The sequence below is a fragment of the Narcine bancroftii genome, chromosome 2 (assembly GCF_036971445.1).
Source record: "Narcine bancroftii isolate sNarBan1 chromosome 2, sNarBan1.hap1, whole genome shotgun sequence".
Taxonomy (NCBI): domain Eukaryota; kingdom Metazoa; phylum Chordata; class Chondrichthyes; order Torpediniformes; family Narcinidae; genus Narcine; species Narcine bancroftii.
In genome coordinates this window covers 240,170,713-240,194,331 of record NC_091470.1, presented here as the reverse complement: position 1 = coordinate 240,194,331, position 23,619 = coordinate 240,170,713, and the positions used below count along the sequence as shown (strand labels likewise).

The 23,619-nt window shown below is 42.6% G+C and overlaps 1 protein-coding gene across 5 annotated transcripts in view; it reads right to left on the bottom strand.

The window, feature by feature from the left end:
- bend5 (BEN domain containing 5) overlaps nt 1-23,619 on the bottom strand; it is a 59,836-nt gene that overhangs the window by 31,751 nt on the left and 4,466 nt on the right. For 4 of the 5 annotated variants that reach the window (XR_011352066.1, XM_069920559.1, XM_069920556.1 and 1 more), the window contains 2 exons: nt 16,568-16,707; nt 13,922-14,032 (listed from right to left, as the gene is read on the bottom strand). Coding sequence is in view for 4 of the 5 variants with exons in the window: in XM_069920556.1 (XP_069776657.1) it covers nt 13,922-14,032; nt 16,568-16,707 (251 nt within the window). In the remaining variant the exon portion in view is untranslated. The remainder of the gene's footprint in view (nt 1-13,921; nt 14,033-16,567; nt 16,708-23,619) is intronic. The other variant, XM_069920558.1, reaches the window with a different exon arrangement.

Below are 23,619 nucleotides of genomic sequence, written 5' to 3'. Positions count from 1 at the left end.
TGTAAGAATGTTAAATCTCTTTGAAGCCATCATTTCGAGGTTAGAAATAATCTACTCTCATACAGGTCTGCCACTATGGTAATTGTATCCCATTGAATCCAACACAGTTGCTGGATAAATCATTCATACGTTAAATTGTGTCCTGCTGAAATGCCCCACAGACAGAACCGAGAGATTGAACTAATTATTTTGAAATCGACATAGATTGTCAGGTGGAGACAGCATTGATAGATACTGCACTGCCAGAGGTCACAAGGAATGTCCAGATACTTTTTGCCACAATGGTCAAACAGAAACCCAAATCATTCTTCTACTGGGACAAATTAACATCTTATAATTAACTTCGAAACCAAGCCAAATTACTTTTTGCCACAATGGTCAAACAGAAACCCGAATCATTATTCTACTGGGACAAATTAACATCTTATAATTAACTTTGAAACCAAGCCAAATTACTTTTTGCCACAATGGACAAACAGAAACCCGAATCATTCTTCTACTGGGACAAATTAACATCTTATAATTAACTTCGAAACCAAGCCAAATTACTTTTTCCCACAATGGTCAAACAGAAACCCGAATCATTCTTCTACTGGGACAAATTAACATCTTATAATTAACTTCGAAACCAAGCCAAATTACTTTTTCCCACAATGGTCAAACAGAAACCCGAATCATTCTTCTACTGGGACAAATTAACATCTTATAATTAACTTCGAAACCAAGCCAAATGAACAATACAACCCGATGTCACTTTTTCGCTTTGGCTTGGTTTCGCGGATGAGGATTTATGGAGGGTTCCCAACCTGATGCAACTTACAAGCAACTTGCAAGACTATCAAAGGAGACAATTATCAGGCTGTTAAGAGATAACATGTGTAAGGACTGATCGTTTTCCCTTTCCTCTCTGTATGGACATAAATCATTTCCATCCATTTGTATTTGTATGAAAAACCAATCAAACAAGGCATGTGAATAACTTACCTGTAATGTTATGAACCACTGAATATGCAGAAGTATGGTTTAAAAGGCCAACCCTTGCTGCCCGTAATTTGAACAAGGTTCAAGACAGAAGAGTCAGAGCTAAACTCATGTCTTGTATCTCTTGTTCCCACTGTGACCGTTGTGAATAAACTGGGTTAAATTCAACACGGCCAGACTTTAACACATCAAAAAACTTCAGAGGCTTCAAAATACATTTCTCCTTTATTTCCTTCTGGATGGGTAGATCCCCAAATCCTAACAGCATTCTAAAAAAAACAAATAAGTGTAATTGGAGTCAGTCATGGACCCAGATAAAGTAGTACGAGCCCAACTCGTCCATGCTAATCAAGACCAATTCCAGATTCCACCATTCACTAGGAACGATTCAGAGGCTAGTTAAGTGACTGACCCTCATGTCCTTGGGATGCAGGAGGAAACTGAGGGACCCAGAGGATGCACGTGTGGTCAACAGGGAGAACCAGCAAACTCTACACTGGCGGTCAGAATCAAAGAAGGGTCCCTGAAGTTGGAAGGCATCACTGTGCTCCCATCAACTACATCTTCTTGGGGCTTCCTTCGTGTTCATCATGCAGGCTGCTACATTGGTCACTAGTTTATGCTGCTTTAAACCAGAGCAAGGTTACCCCCATCTGTCTTAAGTTACCCACTTACTTCTGAAGCAATGCACACCCGATAGTATTCTTAGACTACAAGACAGGAGCAGAATAAAGCCATTCAACCCACAGAGACTGCTGCCCCATTCAAATCATGGCTGATGTACTTTTCATCAGCAAGGACATCATATTTACAACTGTACAAGATGATGAGGAGACAGCAGAGTATTTATTATGTGCAGTTCTTCCCATAGCCTTTGATGCCCTTACTAATCAAGACCTAATTAACCTCTGCTTTAAATATATCCAATGAATTTCACAGATTCCTAACCCTCTGAAGAATATTCTCCTAATCTCTATTCTGAAGAAACATCCTTTTATTCTGAGGCTTTGCCCTCTGGTCCTAGATTCTCTATGTCTGCTCTATCAACCCTTTCAATATTCAGAAATGTTTTAATGGGATCCCACCCTCACCCTTCTGAAAGCCAGTGAACACAGGCACAGAGCCATCAAACATTGCTCATATTTTAACATTGGGACTCAATCTTTTGAATACAGTTATCTCAAGAAGTTGTATTAATATATACACCAAAGCTCTTAGCATTTATGGAGTCAGATCATAGAAGGAAATTCGACCCTAAGAATTAGATAGGTTGTCATGTAGAAACCTCTACCTGGTAGATAATGGAGAAAGTTTTGGACGTTGATTACGACACAAGTATTTAAAAAAAACAGAAGTGGTTACTTCCATAAAAGACTATTGAGGACTCAGGAAGACCACTGGAAGAAATTAAATATAGATGCACTGGACTCAGGTTAAATTACAAGGTGAAATTTTCCCAAAATTTAGAACATTTCGGGCAATTTGTTCTAAGATAGATGGGGACAAATAGGATAAGTACTTCTCTTAGTTAAGGAGTCTATGTCCGGAGGACAATGAATGAATTGGCTTCAGCCATTCAAGAATGAAGTAAGAAAACATATTTACATGACATAGTGGCTTAAGTTTAAATTTGATCCTCAACGAGTTAATGGATTTAAATTTGAGATTGCCAAGTGAAAGGTGTTAAAGGATACTAGGTAAATGGAGTTAGGTTAGAGACCACATGATCTTACTGAATAGCAGACTTGAGTGTGTAAAAGCCTATTCATTTTCTACTGCTTTCTTTTACCTTCATCAGCAAGGACATCACATTATAACTGTACAAGATGATGGTGAGACCATACTTGGAGTATTGTGTTCAGTTCCGGTCACCCAGCAATAGGAAAGATAGCATTAAATTAGAAATGTTGGTTGGCTTGAATTCCAAGGCATCGATTGGGACATTTTTACCTTGAGCATAGGAAGCTCAGGAAGTTTATAACATCATGGGGGCATAGAGAAGGTAAATAAGGGTATAGAAATCTAAAACTAGAGAACATAAATTTAAGGGGAGCTGGGATAGATTTGAAATGAACCCAAGGAGTACCTTCTTCACAGAGGCAGTGGGTATGTACAAGCTTCTGAGTAAGTGGTAAAAGCAAGTATCTTTTAAATATTACATTTATCCAAGTTCATGGTCATGGAGATTTGGACTAATTTGGTCAGCAAGGATAAGTTGAGCCAAAGGGCTTGTTCCATGCTGCACAACTCCATGACTATTTTTGGATGTTCAAAATGCTTTTCACTGCATTTTCAAATACTGGAATCCAAGCAGCAAGTCCCATAAATAGCTAAGAGACAAACAATTTAATTATATATTCTTTGTGATGTCCACAGTGACTTAACAGAAATACCCCATCAAAAAGAAAGCACTGGAAGAACTAAGCAGATACATAAGCATTTGTGGGAGGAAAATTATAGTGGACATTGAGTCAAAACCCTACATCAGGACTAGTGTGGGATATAAATCCTAAACATTGACCATCTATTTCCCATCACTGATATATCGTCTGACACACTAAGTTCCTGCAACCAGTTTTGTGCTCCAGGTTTGAGTTTCTACAAGCTTTTTGACTCTAGAAATACTCCATGCTTTCCCTCCCCACCACCCCCAAATATTCATTTTGGGACTTTTTATATTCAATATTTTATTTTAGTAGGGAGGAGACATCCTGACATGCTCTTAGAAAATCTACTGTTCCCCTCCATAGTGCAGTGAAGTATCTTGTGTTGTGTTCTAGTCAATGGGGTGGGGCATAGGACATTTGTCTGCAGCAAGACACTAATACTTCAGTCAAAAATAGATGAATATAATTTGTATTTTTAAACAAAAATTAAATATATTTACATTCCCCATCCCAGTAATTCCCTATCCTCTAATATTGCTTTAAAGACTCTATGCAGGCTACAATAGTTTCTTGTTAGATTGATTGACATGTCTTAAATGCTTTTGAGAGCATAATTATTTAGCAAAAGGTGTGAATATGCCCACCATGCTCTCATCTGCCAAGGTCCCAAACAAAGAACTTCATCTCCAAATCTCTGTCTTCATCTGCAAGATCATACTTCTTTCATCCTTTAAGGCAATTCACAAAATCTAATTCTTTGACCAATATTTTGGATACCTGCTGTCAAATTCCTTAATAGCGCTCCCATGAAGCATTCACTGTAGGGTATTATTATAACAAGAGAATCTGAAGCAGTGGTTGCAAATAAAATGGTCAGAAATAGGGCAGGGAGGTAAAAGGACTAATAAGAATACAAATGTGAACTAGATGGGCATAATAGATTCATGCATTTCCACCTGTTGCCTTATAATTGTGCCACATTCTTCCTTTCTACTCCACAGACCAACTGCTACCCTCAACCTCAAGACCCATATTACTCTCTTGAATAAGAAAAGCAACAAATTAATTCATCACAAAGCCCACAGCTTGTGCTGCAGGCAACTCTACTGGTCTGTACAAGATCAATAAAACTCACTTGTTTCATCATTAAAAATTCCCATGACCCACTTTCTCATTAAAAAATACAGTAAAACCTTTGGTATCCAGCATCTATGGAGATTGGTAGATGTCAGATACCAAGGGTTTTACTGTATTTATTCGATATAAAGTGGGTTACAAGAACTTTTAATGAATATTTTCTGGTTGCTTGAGATGGTCTTGCAAAGCCTAACTAATACACCAGCATTAAAAATAAACAGTTTAAAAGACAAAATTACTATGCTGTACTGGCACTGAACAAACTTTAATTGCATGAATAGACAAAGCCTAAAGCATTTTCAGTCACATTCTTTGAACCTTAGCTGCATCTGCAAGCTCCCTCCCCCCGCCCCTCCCCCCCCCCACAGAGCCATCCCATAGAAGAACAATAATATTATAGATAATTAAACCCCCCCCCCCACAGGGAGCTTACTAAGCAGGGATAAGGAGTCACTTTAAGAGAGTCATCCCAACAGCAAGTGGCATGAATCAGCTCTTCATCCAGAACAACACCTTCGATCACAAGGCCATCAGGCAGTGGTCAGCATGGAAGGTCCTGCAGAAACTGAGAGATGAGGCCTTGATGGATCCAGTGGAGTGGTTCCCTGAGCAGACTGTCCAGGTCAACTGGTGGAATGCCTCATCACCAGGGCACACAAACAAGCACCAGGACTTGGCCAGGTTGGCAGTGAGAGGAGCCCTCCCAGTGAGATCCTTCTTGTAGAACCGAAACATCAACCTCCACGCACTTTGCCCTTGGTACAGCTATGGTGGAGTGGAGACTGTCACCCACTTCTTTGCAGAATGCAGATTTGGAAAGAGTGAGTTGAGGATACTGAGGGCCTTGTCACTGTTCATCCTCAGCAGCAGCGTGACAGAGGACTCTCTGATCTATGGACTGTTCCCGGGACACACTCTTGAGTCCAACATCTAGAACTGATGGAAGACCATCAACTCAGCATAATGAGATGTCATTCCAGGAATGTTGCTGACTGGCAACATTGTTGCAGGCTAAGGGATGCAAGCAAGGGCGCTGTGGGGAAGGACCACAGTCTAGAGTCCTCCCACTACCGGGCACTGAGGGGCTGACACCGAGGGGAAGCCCCTCAACTAACAAGGTGGGGGTGAGGGGAGAAATGATGTTGCCACAGGGGTGGCAACAGAATATTAAGAGAAGAATGTAAAATGTACAATGACTAGAATGTATCGATATTTATAGACATAATGAATGTAAAAAGTTTTGAAGTTTTCTTGTATTATAAATAATTTATTGTGAATAAAGTGGGTTTTTTTTTTAAAATCAATCAGCTCTTCATCCTGGGTGATACAATTGCTGTTTCACAAAACTTTATTCAAACAGCTGCTAGAAGCAAATCATGACCAGGACATTATGGTGGGTGAATATTTGCTCTCATCTTCACCAAAGGTGTAGGTGTTACTTCAGAGAACATTTACTTTTACAATTTTAAACTTTTATTCTTTATTTATTGTAACTTTTATTTATTTATTTCCTTCGTGTTTTTTGTCTATTGCTTAAGAGTGCCAGCTGTTTGAATTCTAGATACCAAGGGTTTTACTGCACATTAACAACCCATAACCTACATACAAAATTGCTTTTGGCATCAAACTTCCCAAACAGACTGTTCATTTCAATTAAGTGATCAATTTTATGAAGATTGCATCTCATGTTTGATTGACACGTATAAAATGAACATGAGTAGGTTACCCAATATTGTCAATCTCTCAACAGGCAAGAGAACACTTATAGGCCTACTAGTGTCATCACCTGCAATAACTTCATCTCTAAACAACTGCACTGAAGTGAAAGTGCCCAAGTCATCCAGGCCACTCAAATTATAGAAAATGTCAATTTTGACTAGTACCACATGAACTTCCTTTGCTTGTTCAAATGCCCACAAGCTTACCATTTACCTCAGCTGAGTGCAACTATAATTTAGTGACTTTAATATTAAATCGACACATCATGGAATGAGGAATTATATTTTGGCACAGACTAGAACACTCATTTCTACTCATTTAATTTGTCTTTCTATATGTTTATTTACCAAGTTGGCAATTTTGATCTTTAAATTTTCACAATGTACTCTTTTTACCAAACTCCAAGTCAATCATGTAACAAAGCAAGTAATGAATTTAATACTGCTCTCTGAAAAGCAGTAACTGTTCACCACTCCTTATCCATTGCATCTCTCAGCCAGTTTTGAATCCACATATCTACCAGCTCTTGCATGTCATGAATAACTTTCCAAAGTTATGTAGTTCTTAACTCAAACACCCTTTGAAATTTCATATACATAACATATATAACCCTGTAAATAAATGTAGATAACATACAACCTGATCAATTATTGGTCCTCCAGCCTGGTCCAAAACAGCACAAAGTGAATCAAAAGCAAAATACTCCAATTATGTTGAAAATCTGAAGAAAGAACAGGAATCCTGAAAGTATTTCTCTGAGAATGTGGAGGTCAGATCCCAAAGAAAGCCCACTGACCTCATAAGAGTGAATCAAGACAACTTCAGTTATACTACTTCATAGGACATATTTACCAACCCAAAGTCTATCTCCAACACAACTCTCCTCTGAATATTTTTACAGCCCTGAAACACTCAAACTAATTTATCCAAGGATAAGACAGAAGTGAAGGTGCTTGACAGCATGACATCACTTTGACTAAATGTTCCACCAAGGGACCCTCATGAAATTTAAGTTAATAGGAATCAAGGGTAGAAAATTTAGGCTGGAGTCACAATTAACACAAAAAGAGATTGTTACAGTACTAGTTGGAGGTCAATCATCTCCACTCCAGGGCATTGATTCAGCAGTTTAAGGTAGTCATCAAAGTTGCTTCATCAGTGACGTATCCTCCCACAGCATAGAAACTCACTAATACTTTGATGTCCAGTTCCAATCAGAATCTAGGTAATGAGATAATACAGATGCACAAGATCTTGATTTTATTTTGTAATAAATGGTAACAAGATTCATTTTATCCAACCAATACCACTCTATATCAAGATAGATAGAAGACCTACATGTTCTATTCACTGGCAATTTCAAATTCCATGCCAGTAGCATTATAACTATGGATGAGACAATATTGTACAGGTACACAATCCTTTATCCGGAACCGTTGGTGGACAGTGTATCCCAAATTTCGGATTTTTCCGGATTTCAGAAAGCCAGATTTAAACCCACCCGAATTGTGCTGTCGTATCCACCCCCCCCCCTCCAGTCACACTGCCATCTCCCCCCCCCGACCCTCACGCTGCCGGTCTCTTGCCTGCCTGACTCGCGCTGCCGGTCTCTCCCCCTCGCCAGCACGACTCACGCTGCTGGTCTCCTGCCCGCACGACTCACACTGCCGGCCTCTCCCCCTCGCCGGCCCGACTCGTGCTCCCAGTCTCTCTCCCCACTTGCCGGATTTTGGAGCTTTCCGGATTTTAAATGTCCGGATAAAGGATTGTGTACCTGTAACTTCAACCATGTTGCCCTTGCTCTTAACAAGTTGATCTTCCCCTGTAACTCTGTACTTGTGATAAGCTAGAAAGTTGTGTTCGTGCTCGCTTATCTTTCTTTGAATACAATGGTTTATTTCACTTCAAGGTTAGGTCGCTGTCTGACAGTTTGTGACCAATATACTAACAAGCAGGAAGATTAAACGTTCTTGGTACACAGATGTCTTTTTGTCAGATAACTGTATCTCTGGACCCCATGGTCGAATTTAGCTTATGTCTGCTGAGTCTCAAAGCAGGTTACTGATTCTCAGCCTTGCAGAAGCAAAAGCATGGTTTAAATCCAAAGCAAAAGCATGGTTTAAATCCTCCAATACATTCCACCCTTGGTCACAGTCTGTCACTTACGAGACCTAACAAGCATAAGAGTACAGAAGGAGCTTAAAAGTGAAACCAAAACTACAATAATCACAAAAATAAGCAATAATGCGAGCAACCAACGGAGAATATTGTGGCCCAATCCCCCAAATGTACCAGTTAACCATGAAAAAGGATTCCAACCAAGGCTCAAACTATCCTTGTGGGCCACAATACCCATATGCTGGAGCTCACGAACAGATTTTGAAACATGCTGAACAATAACAGAAATATTAGTGGATACATCGGGAACATACGAGCAACATTCAGAACCGACAACAGCGCACGTGCCACCCTGTTTTGCTGACAGAAAATCCAGGGCCATATGATTCTGTAAAGCCACTGTCCTGATGGCAGAGAGTTCCTGATTAAGGTCATTAAGGCCCTGACTGACAGACATAAGGGCAAAGGATGTCTCATTGGCAATAGAGCTCATCAGATCATATAATTTGTAAACCGCTAGGAAAATGCGAATAACGCCATAACCTCGGATCAAGGCGCCAAAGAAAATCTCAGCATCGGAGAGGGCACATCTATACCGAAGGACAGGGGACATACACATAAGCGAGGGATGATCCTGTAAACGGGAAATATGGTGTAGGTAGGGGACAGCGTATGCCAAATAGCAGCAACCACCCCAGGTAAGGGGTAGCCAGGCAAAGGCGCGAGACCCACAAGCCCAATAGGTCCCGTTCACAGGATGCTTGGAAATAAAAGGGGAATATGCCAGACAATCACTGTATCCCAGTGCATCGGCAGGCTTGTCGGGGAACTTATAAAAGCAGACAGAGCCCTTCACATTGGGAAACAATAAAATAGGGGGGTGTCATATTGTAAGGGGGAGTAGGAACATGCCATCCTCGAAAAATACCCAAAACATCACTTAGACTAAAGAACTGGGCCTCCTCAGGCACAGATTTATTAACATCAATGCAAACTCTGCCTTTGGAAGGATCAAAATATTTCCAGGTAGTAACCTCCTTTCGGGTGAAAGGAATGGGGATCATGGGAATGCCTGCACCCGGTATGCAAAGGGCATACGGTACAAATCCAACAATCAGAAACATTCAATCGGTGAGCGTACGCATAGGAAACATGGAGAAAGGAATTGTCGGACAAATCTGAAGGAATGTTTGATGGTGAAGTAGGCTACCAACCTTCCACAGAACCGGAATCCTCCCACCACTTAGCGACAGGAGGTGCAGTTATTACAAGATACAAAGCGGGTACAAAAATGACCATCACAGAAGTAGGGGGCGACCCCTTCAGTTGGTCCATCCACAAACAAAATATAGGAACCGAGACTAGCAATAACATATTTATATAAGCTGCATTTGAGGCGGGTGACCGAGGACTTCCTTGGTGTAATGCATTGGGCCATGTCCCCCACGGGCAACTCCCTCGGAATGTCCTCGACATTACAAATCCAATTTATGGCACCAAAGCAGCTGTTAAGCCAGATCAGCATGAGCGCAAGACGGAAGACCTGGAACAAAGAAGCCTGGCATATGTCACTCACGATGCTGTAAGCGTTCAGTATTTAAACAAACTAAACCATCCTGTCCCTCAATAGTACCCACCGAGTGTTACCCTGGGCTGCTGTCACTATTTCCCCTTTTATAGGAGGGCCACTACCTGGTGGTGCCACCCATACCTTTTGTCCGGCATTCTCTAGCTTGGGAATGGGGGAGGCAATGACTGTTTTTCCTCTGGAATAGGCTGTAGTTCAGAAGCTTGAAGAAGTCGGTAGAAAGGTGTACCTTCCTTTAAAGGGCGATGATTCAAATTGTCGACTGCCTGCTGCAGCACATGGCACCACCCCTTCAGGGTCCCCACTGGTGTTAATAAATGAATTTGTTCCTTCAGTAAGCCATTCATTCATTCAACTAACCCGGCGGCCTGCGGGTAATGAATATGGTGAACCCATAAAATACCGTTGTCAGTTGCCCAATCACAGATTGCCTTTACGGAAAAGTTCGAGCCATTATCAGACTGAATCTCCTCTGGTACATCATAACGAGAAATTAAATGGTTTAGTCCTTGGATAGTGCTAGCTTGATCAGCCGTCTTGGTGGGAAAAGCAAAAACCAGGCCCGAAAAGACGTCAACCATTACTTGGACGGAATGTTTACCCATACAGTCGGACATGGGGCCTATATAATCAATTTGCCAGACCACAGCTGAGCGAGCTCCCAGTCTTATTCAGCCATGCAGACCAGGAGGAATGGTGCGGGACTTCACAAGCTGACATGCTGGGCATGTACGCACGACCATGTGGACATCATCCTGATGGACGGGCAAGGCATGTGTACGGGCCCACATAGCTGATCCCTTCTCCCCCAAATGGCCACTCTGTTCATGTGCCCATCGAGCCAGGGGGACGGTATTGGCATGGCTGATAGTGGCAAGCTGATCTGCTACTGCATTATGTTGTGCCATGTTCGTCGTCGCATTGGTATGGGCGTCAATGTGATATACGGTTATCTCAGAAGCATCCCACAACAGCTGCCACAACTGTTTGCCCCATACTGGGCGGTCATGTATCAGCCAGTTCTTTTGCCAATCAGGCATCCATACCACAAGTCCATTAGCCACAGCCCAGGAATCGGTAAACAGGCGAAGAGGGTGATCATGGGGGTCTAATGGTAAAGTGACCGCCTTCAACTCAGCATACTGGCTGGAGCCACCATCCCCCTCCTCCGATAAGTGAGTTCCCGACCTGGGATGGAAAGCCACTGCCTTCCACTTCTGCTTTCCTTGCACCCACCGGCTGCTACTATCAGTAAACCGGGCGTCCTCTTGTTCTGCTTCCTGGACCATCTCTTCTGTGGCCCCTTGGATCATCGCATCATCAATATAATGGTGAATCAAGAGAGAAGGCGATACTGGCACCGCCTCCAAATCACGGGCAATTAGGCTGTGGCAAATAGTGGGAGAGTGTACATAGCCCTGAGAGAGGCGGGTGAAGGTATACTGGGGCCCCTTCCAGGTAAAGGCGAACTGATCCTGTGAGACCTCAGCTATAAGAATACTGAAGAAGGCATTAGCAAGATCAATGACAGCATACCATGTTCCTGAATTCCCAGTCGCAATGTTTTCAACAAGGTTAACAATGTCCGGAACTGCCGAAGCAAGTGGTGGGGCATGTTTGTTCAAAATACGATAATCAACTGTCATTCTCCAGGAGCCATCCGGCTTCTGGACCGGCCAAACAGGGCTATTAAAGGACGACGTTGAGGGCCTCACTACCCTTTCTTCTTGCAAAGCATCGATGGTGGCAGTAATCTCTTTCTGCCCTCCAGGGAGGTGATATTGTGCAATGCACACTGGTTTCGGGGGTGGGGGGGGGGGCACCATCACAGGATCCCACTTAGCCTGACCCACCACTAGCCTTTTTGTAATAGTCCAAATTCCAGATGCAAATCCCACTTGGCTAGTATTAAAGGCCGTACCGGCCAACATATTGATACCCAGGATACACTCGTCAGTGGCAGCCACCAGGGCATGTAACCATACAGGGGAAGGGCTATCACCCACCGTGGCGCGGACTTTTATTTCTTTCACCAGGGTGATCGCTCCTCCTATCCCCTCTATTCGAAATGTCGGTCCAGTCCAGAGGTCGGGGTTACCAGGAATCACCGAGTGCTCTGCACCAGTATCGACCAAGGCCAAATATTGGCGGTCATTACCCCCACCCCAATGGATTGTTAACGGTATGTAGGGCCGTGGGTCCCTGTGTATCTGCCGTATCTCAATGGAGTAGACACGGGAATCCTGCCACACTCTCAAGCCTTAGTAGGGTTCGTGGGCTTCCAGGACCACATGCTACTATTATCCATTAGAGACCTTTTAACCAATTATTGTATCTCATCACGGGTAACTGGAGCAAGAGAAGCTGGCTTGATAGGAGCAGCAGTGGGAGCAGAAGGCATAGCTGGGCCAGGAGGACTCAGCAGCTGGGGATGATGTTCCCCTGCCTTCCTCTTATAAAGGGCATAAAGGACTGCGGTAGGTTTCCCATCAATATCACTTTTAGGTACGCCTAACTTTAACAAGGTTAGAAAAAGGTCCTTTCTTGTCAGTCCGTTATTAGCACCAGCCCCTCTCTTTTCATCCTGGTTGTCTGATTTAACCTGGGGTGTACGTGAGTGGATTTTACCTCCCAACTCTAATTCTCGAAACCCAGATAAGGCGTGCACCGCCTCAGACACAGGGTGCCCAATTAGCGGACTAGTTACGGACAGAACCAGTCCCCGTATAGTGGATTGGGTGGAACGAACCAATCAGGTATGCATTCCGGCTCTTCGTCAGGGCTCCCCCCATGTACCCATAGCCTCAAACGCCCTGCACACAAGGCAGAGGCCAGGGCCTGTTGACGAATTACTACTATACCCTCCTCTGGGGTGCCCCAATTGTTCTGCAAATGTAAATCCCAATCTACAGGTGACGGGTATACTCGTAACAGGCAAGTAAGTAATCCACCCCTCTCCTTCTACCACGAAGCTCAGCAGTGACCCGAATATCAGTAGTCAACGTTCGTAATCCCAACAATTCCTCGGGGGTTAAAAATACATTACCCCCTCCTTGTTCCCAAACATGCAGGAGCCAGGCTGCCAGAGTTTCTCCCGTCTTTTGCCTAAATCAATCTCCAATGGCGGCCAGCTCTTTTATAGAGAAGTCACATATCGTTGACTGCTCCCAACCCCTGTTCCCACTTTGGCCCACAGGGCCCTCTACCCAGTCTACAGGAGGAGGCCGAGGCCATCTCGTAGAGGGGGTGGGCCATAGAGCATAAGCAGGGGTTCGGGTATCTTCCCCTGGGTCCGCTTGGGAGACCGGGGTATCTATTCCTTCAATCTCTACCCTTACATCATCCCCCCTTCCGTCTCTGTCTGTTTGGGAAGTCTGCTGCCTTACGGGGTGAGCATGAACAGCGGGTGGAGAGGGGAGTATGTTAGGCACATGGCAAAGGCATTATTACCATTGTCATCATTCCAGATATTCCCATCCCAATCATCAATTACATCAGGATCGTCGCCATTCCTTATCATGGCACGAATACGACGTGGATTGGGTTCTACTCCATGCCTTTCCTTATCTGCACAGAGCTGCTGCCGGAATTTAATATTGCAGCAGATCGTTTGGACATGCTTATCCTCCCATTCTTTGACTCAGTTCTGACTGGTGCAAACAATCTCACTCATCATGGAACAGCGTTGTCGCATGGCTTCCAGCTCCTCCTCTAGTTGCTCTCTCTTGTGCTGGGATTCTACTTCTCGCTGAACTAATTCTGCTTCACCCTGAACGCTGCGGCGTAAGAATGTGGCCAGCAGCCAAAAACCATCCGTCAGCGTCCCCTTTTTAACAGGAAATTTACTTTCTCAAAGGAGAGTGGCAACCTGCTCTCCCAGAGGCGCACTTGATGGATCTAACTTCTCATCCCAACTAATGGGTGGTCCCAACAAAGACAGGGTATCGTCTTTGGAAGTCCATCCTGGAATCAAGAACTGCTCAGGGCTCACCTCTTTCTTTCGGCGAAACATCTCGAGACCAATCTTGCCGACTACACCAATTGTCCTGGGTAAACTTGTACCTCTCACTTTGTTCGTTTTAGATTGGTCACAATGTTTGAGCTACCGAAAGAAAATAGACACACACGCTGAGAGCACTTCAGTTTATACAAATCTTTATTACAAATTCTAAAGCTGATATCAAACTACAATATGCAAGCCCTTCCCAATTATACTTATCAACGCCTGGACTGGTCCCAACTGCCGAGGCGAGGCAACGACCGCACACTTGTAGTAGGTTGTCGGGGCGCCGGTAGCAGCTTCTCAACCTCCCCCAACCAGGACGTTGGCTGGACTCTAGAAGTTCTTCTTCTTGCTGAGAGATGTGGCCACCTCTCGGAGAGTCTCAAACTTCAGCAGCGGGACCATGGCTTATATTACCCAAAAACTGCTTACCCAAGCACCTATTCCCAGCACAGAAAGAAAGATAAGCGAGCAAGCCTAGGCTTCTATCAAATAACACAACTTTCTAGCTTATCACTTTGAATACAATGCTTTATTTTGCCTTCAAGGTTAGGTCGCTGTCTGACAGTCTGTGACCAATATACTAACAAGCAGGAAGATTAAACGTTCTTGGTACACCAATGTCTTTTTGTCAGACAACTGTATCTCTGGGCCCCATGGTCGAATTTAGCTTATGTCTGCTGAGTCTCAAAGCAGATTACTGATTCTCAGCCTTGCAGAAGCAAAAGCATGGTTTAAATCCTCCAATACAGATGGGACAGAGTGGAATGGAAAAGTGATCAGAAACCCTTTGTCGACTGGTGGGAGATGGTAAAGAACAAAGGGGAAGCAAATTACCTGATATCATTGCCAATGTAGTGGAGGCCATAGCACATGCACTGAATCCAATAGACAAAGCATAGACTAGGCAATAATTCTGCGCAGCCATATGAACTCGGTCCATAAAGCCATCCTGAGCTTCCAGGCAAATTTAATTTCAACACTGCTTCTCATTCCAACCTGCCTGCCACTATCTTTCTCCACTGCTACAGTGAGGCCAAATGCAATTGGAAGAACAGCACCTCGTATTCTATTTGGATAGCTGGCACCCCAATGACAAATACAGAAATTTTCAATTCCAGGTTACGCACCCTCCAGAGTTCCTCTTCTGCCTGGAATCCTTCTCCTTTTGCCTACATTTCCTCTCCCCTCCAATTCCATCTATCAACCCTACCTACCTCTACCTTTCTCCCTCCATTCTTCCACATGACTTGATTTTCTAATTTTATTCTTCTATTCCACCTAACAGCATTCATCTCACCATTGTCCCTTTCAGCTTTAACTGATTTGGTTTCACTTGCAAGCCTCTCTCACCCCTCCTGACTTCTATGTACTGACTCCACACTCTCAGTTCTCATGCAGAGTCTTGACCCAAAATGTTGAACATCCCTTTGCCTCCAAAAATGTTGCTCAACCTTCTGAATTTTTACCCAATGGAAGATATTTTGTTCTAGATTGTAACATCTGCAGCCACTTGTCTCCTCTCAACTATTCTGGTTTTCCTGGCCACCTTCCAACCTTCCAATAAGAATACAAGAGTTCATTGACAAATACACAAACAAGTACATTGTACAGGTTCACCAAAATACTTATTTGCAGTAGCCACACAAGTATGCAAGATACATCAACAAATTAAATTACCACTGTGCCATGAGGCAGAAAAAGGATGATATACATAAGATATAGAAATAGTCACAGTTAAAGTTAGTGTAAAAAAAAATCAATAGTGCAGATAGATCTTTTGGTTGGTCCCAGTGTAGTTTACAGATGGGGCTAGGGTAGTAGAGGTTTAAAAGTCAGATAGCTTTTGAAAAAAATGTTCAAGAACATGAGGTGTCAGACTTCAGGCTTCTGTACCTTCTGCCTGATGATAGAACCATAGAACACTACAGCACAGATAGAAATGAGAAGAGATTGTGACATGAGTGAAAGGGCTCTTTTCTGATGCTGGTTGCCTTCTTGAAGCAGTGCCTCATATGGATGTCTTCAATTGATGGGAGGTTGATGTCCGTGATGGACTCAGCTACGTTTGCCACTCTCTGCAGCCTTCTGTATTCCTGGTCACTCAACTTTCCAGCCTCAAAGAACTCAAGCTCACAGAAACCTTTGCTACCAGAGTAACAACAGCCATTCATCGCTGGCCCTGTATTTTTGACAATTAACAAAGCAGATCACCAAGAGCCCAATCTAAATTTTACATACCTTGAAGGGCCCAACCCCTAAACGTTGGTTATGTATCTTTACTTTTGTTTTATAAAATATACTGTTTGACCAGCTAAGTTTCTCCAGCATTGTGTTTTTTAACTAAATTTTACATTCTCATATTGAAAACTGAAATTCTCCTTCACCTCAAATAAGCAGGTCTAGAAACACCACTGGACAAAGGGGCCAGTCTGAATCAATTTCATCTGCTGGTGCATATGAAAGTTAATCAAAGAATAAATTCAATCTCAAAGAACTTGCAAGTTGAGTGAAATACTGGAATGATGTGAACAATTGCAGGATTTTACCACAATATTAATCAGCATCTTCAGAAAAAAGGAAATAGAATATTTTCCTTCAAAATCCAAGGTAAAATATTATTCTGTATAGTACCTGAATGTTGTTGAATTGATGTGGGTCATCTTCAGTACTGTCACCATCTTCTGATTCAGACAGTTCAATGAAACTATCAATTACTTTTGGCATTTTGCACTTTTTCAGCTTCAAAATTTTTTCCAGTTCTTGTCTGCTGTCTAAAATAAAAATGATAAATTCCTTTGTAGCATTTGCTGCAGTCTGATGATGAAACTCAAAATGTATGGCCATTACTTTCAAAACATTACTCATTTTGAAAACCAAATATTTATCTTGTGTTACATGCTCCTAAATGTAGAATTCCAACTCCCTGAAAGGCAACATTATACTTAGTCTGAATACATTCACAAATTTCCACATGGTGTGTAAGTATCAATGACCACTATTATATGCAAGCTTTTGATCAAATTACTTGAGAGTTGCAAAGGCTAATGAAAACTCTCATCCTTCAGAAAATTAGGAATTTGGAGACATTTCTTGACATCAATTCTTCAGTCAGCTGGTATTGAGGCAGATTTCTGATAATAATAATGGTAGCTTTTAAAAAATGGCTGGGTCTAATAATGATGAAATGGTTAATAACTACAACTCATTTCAAAATGCAGAAATAGGCTGTCTGCACATGTATCACATAGTGTACCTGGGTCTTGAAAGTACAAGTATTTTTTTTTTTAAAACACACTATTGTATCAGCCATAAGCAATTGCCTGAAAAACTTGGGCATTTAATGGCTATATTGCATGACAAAACTAAAGAATGCATAGGCACTACAAGTTTAGAATGCTGTTGCTTCAAGTAACAAGGCACTAATCAAGTGTGAGAAAAGAAAAACTGGTGTGCTCTGGGATGATAGCAAATAGTGTACATATAGATACATTAGTGAGCTTGAGCATTTCAGGCCGCAGCTACAGAACAAGTGCAGAAATTTCTGAGAACAAATGAGATTATAATGGAGGAAACAGAGTAGATCCAGAGAACATTGAACAGTAATGCACAATGCAGGCCCTTTGGCCCACAATCTAGTGGCCTCCATAGTTTGGGACAGACATTTTTTCCCCCCTTTATTTGCCACAGTAGTCCAATTTTAAATTTGGAAATCAAACAATTCACGTGATTAAAATATAGTTTCAAGATTTTATTAAAGGGTATAAGTGTACATTTTGGTTTGACCATATAGAAATTACTACACTTTTTACATACATAGTCCCATCATTTTAGAGCACCATAATATTTGGAAAATAGCAATATTAGTCATATTTAATTCTTTGTTGCATATCCCTTGCATACCATGACTGCTTGAAGTCTGTGATTCGTAGACATCACTAGGTGCCAAGTAGCTCTGCAGTCATCTTCAGCTCCTGCTTGTTTCAGGAGCTTGTCCCCTTAAACCAAGGGTGTCAAACTCAAATTCACGGAGGGCCAAAATTAAAAACTTGGACTAAGTCGAGGGCCGAACTAAATATTTATTGAAAATTTTCAACAACATCTGCATGTTTTCTCTTCTTTCAACATATGTAATGTTAAACATTTTCTTATTAAAATAAATGTTTAATAATAGTTTTGGATAAACTCTTTCCAGAAGCATTAACAAATGAGAAATAAAATATTCAATAAATAATATTTCTCTATAGAGGATTTGTCAAATGTTGCTAGTGTGCTGTCGAATAGTAAAATCTGAGGGCTATTGAGAATGTGGGAGAATAACATGATTCCTGAAACAATCAAATGGGTGACTGATTGTGGGCATGAATTCTAGCAGGGTTATTTGCCATGCCCTTTATCCATTGGTACAGATATCCTTTGATTTACACACTTTTCAAGTTTTATGCCTAATGAGCTTGTATCCAGGTGCAGGACCATTTTTAACCAGGAATATATTTATCACTGTGACATGAAACTATTGGAAGATCGTTTTATCCTGAGATTAAAGTTCATAATACTTACTCAGGCCTGTGTGTGGGAGGGCGGGGTTTGCGGGCGATCGGGTTGGACGACAGTGCGGGGGCATCGGCTCTCGCTGCAGGGCGGCATCTCGGCGGATCAGCAGCCCCATCACCATGAGTCGCGGGTCGGCCTGCGGCAGGGAGGGGGAGTGGGCAACGGTCCTGGCGAGGTCAGGCCCCCCCTGAGTTTCTGCCGGACCCCCCTTTACCTGCTGAGTTTCTCCCGGACCTCCCTTGACCTGCTGAGTTTCTCCCGGACCCCCCTTGACCTGCTGAGTTTCTCCCGGACCCCCTCCCCTTGACCTTCTGAGTTTCTCCCGGACCCCTCCCCCTTGCCCTGCTGAGTTTCTCTCGGACTCCCCTTTGACCTGCTGAGTTTCTCCCGGATCCCCCTTTGACCTGCTGAGTTTCTCCCGGACCCCCTTTGACCTGCTGAGTTTCTCCCTTCTGGTGTTTTTACGAGAACCACAGACTTTCGCTCATACATTGATGAGGGGGATCAAGGGCCAAACATTGTCAGGTACCTCTCTGCTGGATAAAGGATACGGTTTAACCCGCTGAGTTTCTCCGGTGTTGGGTTTTCACGAGGTAGAGTCAAAGGGCTGAAGGGCCTGTTTCTGATCTGTAATGTTCTACGGACCCTGCTCTTCTTTCCGTGCCGGTGTCCCAGGACCTTTCCAGGGCAGTCTCTGCGCTCAGGACCGCGCTGGGATTCCGGTCAGCGGTGGAGGAGCAGGTGAGCGCAGCTAGTCCCGATCCAGCCCACGCCACTCCCGAGATTGGCGGGGGGTTCCACCCTACCTTCCCGACCAGCCTCGCTCTCCACGTGTACTCCGGGCACCCGCCGCTGGTCCGGTGGGAAGGCGCAGGGCGGCCGGCGCCCCCATCGCCCGGCGGGGAGCCCCAATCTTCCCTCCAGCGTCCCGACTCCATCTGCAGCTCCAAGAAACGCTGTGCCACTGGGGTTCCGGGCGCTGGGAAGCGGCCTTGGCTTCCCCTGACACCGGCCAGGCCGCACTGCGGTGGGGGGTGGGCGGGGAGACACGACAGCGTGTTTATAAAACCATCCACCACTACTTTTCAAGGACCAGGATTTTTCTCTCTCTCTCTCACCCTGGGACACAGCAGTTCCTGTGCATGCGCTATACTGGCGCGGCAGCCAGCGGGCCACCTCTAATACATTTTTGATATGATCTTGAGGGCCAAATATAATTATATCGCAGGCCAAATTTGGCCTGCAGGCCAGAGTTTGACATGTGTGCCTTAAACTTTCTTTTCAGCATATGGAAGGCATGCTCAATTGGATTTAGGTCAGGTGACTGACTTGGCCATTCAAACATTTTCCAGTTTTTAAGGTTTGAAAAACTCCTTTGTTACTTTCCTAGTATGTTTAGGATCATTGTCTTGCTGTAGGATGAAGCACAGAGCAATGGGTTTGGAGGAATTTGCTCAAATGAGCATATAATACCTTTCTATACACCTCAGAATTCATTTTGCTTCTGCCATCAGCACTTGTATCAATGAAGATAATTGTGCCAGTACCTGTGGCAGCCATACATGGCCAGGCCACAACACCCCTAGCAACATATTTCACAGATGAGGTGGTATTCTTTGGATCTTGGGCAGTTCCTTTACACCTCTACACTTTGCTCTTGCCATCACTATTGGTTAATCTTGGTCTCATCTGTCCTCAAGACCTTTTTCTAGAATTCTGCAGGTTCTTTTGGCAAAATGTAATCTGACCACCCTGTTTCTGTGGCTAACTAGTGGCTTGCATCTTGCAGTGCAGCCTCAATATTTCTGTTCATAAAGTCTTTTGCAAACAGTAGCCATTGACATTCTCATCTGTCAGACAGGCGTGTGGGGATTTTTCTTCATTATGATGAGAATTTTGCTGTCATCAGCAGTGGAGGGTCTTCCTTAGCCAACAAGTCCCTTTGTGATTACTGAGCTAACCAGTATGCTTTTTATTCTTAATGTTGTTCCATATAGTTGATTTTGTTAAGGTTTAGGTGATGTCTCTTACCGTCTTACAGCCTCAATGGCTTTGATTGGCACAACTCTGGTCCTCATGTTGAAAAATGCCAACTACAGTAACGAAAGGTAATCAAAAGCTTAGAAGCAAGCTTAGCTCTCTTATACCTGCACCAATGAAGCAATTAAACATACCCAAGTAATCACAAACACCTGTGAAGCCAAATGTCCAAAACTTTAAGGTGCCCTGAAATGGGGGCATTTTAATCACATGGGAATTGTTTGATTTCAAATTATAAACTGCAGAGCATAGGGAAAATACAGTAAAGAAAAAATGTGTCCCAAGTACAATGGTGGGCACTGAATGTAAATAATCCCCCACCCTACTATTTTTCCTTGCATCCATGTTCCCATCAAAGAAATGTCCCTGTTGTACCAGCCTCAACCACTACCCCCAGTAGTGCATTCTAGGTATCCACCTTTGACATTTCCCCTAAACTTTCCTCCACTCAACTTAAACTGATGTCCTCTGGTATTGGCCATCGATGACCTGGGAAAAGGGTGCTGGCTGTTCACTCTTCATGCCTTTCATAATCTTATACATTTTCATTATGTTGCCCCTCATCCTCCATCACTCCAAAGAGAAAAACCCCAACTTGTTCAATCTTTCCTCACAAGACATGTTTTCTAATTTGGGCAGCTTCCTGGTAAATCTCCTCTGCATCCTTCCGAAAATTTCCACGTCCTTCCTATAAAGAGGCAATCAGAGTTGAACGAATATTCTTCTTAAAGTGTGTCCAACCTGAGTTTTATAGAACTGCAACATTACTTAATAGTTCTTTAACTCATTTCCCCAGCTAATGAAGCCAGCACACCACAAGCCTTTTTAACTATCCTTACAAATTGCATGGAAATCTCAAGGGAATCAATGGACTTGGAGCCCAAGATCCCCCTGTTCCTCCACTTTGCTCAAAATCCTGCTATTAACCTTATAACTCTACCTTCAAATTCAATCTTTCAGTGTATCACTTCTCATTTCTCTGCCCAACTCTGTATTCTATTTCTTGTTTTAGCCTACAACAACCTTCTACTCTATCCTACTCTCAAAATTATGGGACAATGCCCCATTTTGGACAGCATTTTTTAATGTTTTTTGAGCAACTGAAATAGTCATGGATATCAGTGCTGTCCTAAATGTGGGTGTGTAATTTGTATTAACAATATGAACTTTGGAAAATTACAATAATAATTGTATTATAGAAATAATTCACTGAGATGGCAGTATTCCAATTGGACGATACTACATTGAATGACATTGTGCCTTTTCCCAAGGTGCAATATCTATGGTATTTCTGCTGTTCAGAAAGAGATTAAATAAGACATTAAATTCAGTGGGAGCTGAACACCTTGAAAGAGGATTGTAGTTTGATGAGATTGAAAGTTTCAAAAGCTCAATGCAACATAGAAAAATGCAGGAGGCTAAAATAGGGGTGGGAAACCACTTTTAAGTAATCTCTATGCCATAAGTGCTCTGTGATTAGTGAGGGATTGCTTAAGGTGGTATGTGAGTGGGAAGAAAAAGATTTGAATACACTGATTTAATTGTTATGTGCATGGTTTTATAACTCTAAAGGAAATGGGTCAATAACATTTTTTCTAAAGCAAAATATTGCAGTAACAATTGGGTCTAGAGCACTTATGGCATAGAGAATACTAAAGTGGTGTCAGTTTTAGAAAAAAGATTGCTCAACCCGGTCTAAAACATTAGCCAAGTTGCAAGCATCAGAAATAATCAAGAGGGATGACCAGAGCAGTGACTCTCTCTATCTTTGAAAGGGACGAAAGTTCACAAGAAGTGAAGTTAAAAACTGATCCATGAAGAGTGTTAAAGGTGGATTTTATTTGGAATTTTTTTTTTTAATTTAGGCACACAGCACAGGAACAGGCCCTTTTGGCCCACCAACACATACCGCCCAATTACACCAAATTGATCTACAACCCTGGCACGTTTTGAAGCGTGGGAAGGAATGAGAGTCCCCAGGGAAACCCATACAGAGACTGGGAGAAGGTACAAACTCCTTTCAGATAGCATGGGATTTGAACCCTTGTCCCAACCACTGGCGCTGACAGTGTTGCACATTAAGAATGAAATGGAAAAGGTGTGCATCTGTAATTGATATAAGTTCATGGATATTGCTGGCCTAAATAAAGCTTGAGGTCAATTTCATGTTTAGAAATGTACGTAACAGTTCAGTTCCCAACGAAACAAATGTTGTGGAAGGTGCAAAATTAGTGATCAATGAACATTATTGTAAAGTAATCCATTGGGAATCATGAGCAGATACAATAGATTATTTTAAATTTCTTTTATACTGTGATCTTAAATTAAGGATTCTAATTAGGTTTTTTGTTACACTTGGAACTTTGGATGCTTTGTTACCTAATATCACATGTGCAGTTAATTGTTGGCATAATTTAATAAATACAGATTGGTTTTGCTTGTATGGGCTGTTAGGATTTCAAAAAGTCTAATTTATGGAAGTACAAGTTTAAAAACTCCATGTAGTATGACTTTAATGCAGTGATAGCAACCACAATGCATTTGTATTGGTAAAAGGTTCCGACCCAAAATATTTACAATTCTTTACAACGACTGATGTTGCTCGAGATATCTATAAAACAGTAATGTGTGCACACTCCGTAATTGAAGTAAAAACAATGCGAAAGAAACCCAGCAGGTCAAACAGTGTATTTCATAAAGATACATAACCAATAATTTAGGCTTGAGCGCTATATCATGGCATGAACAAAATTTAGGGAAGTGTCCGATGATGTTGTTCGGTCCAGCAAGTTCCTTCAGCAGATTGTCTGTTGCTCCCTGATTCCAGCATCTGCAGTCAATAATTTTATTGACTATCTTTAATCGAGGATACCAACGTTCCAGTTCGATCTTTATTGCTGCCCTATTAAATAGCGAACACTGCATATACACACTCGTTGTCTTTAAAGCAGACGTGTTTATGATCTCTCGACCAGATTACACGCCCAAAGGCGAGGGTGAAACTGAAATGGGCGTGGGGTGAGAAAGTTCAAAGGGTCCAAAGGAAGTGGCTTCTGGAATAACGAACAGCTGTTCTCCCACAGTAGAATGGG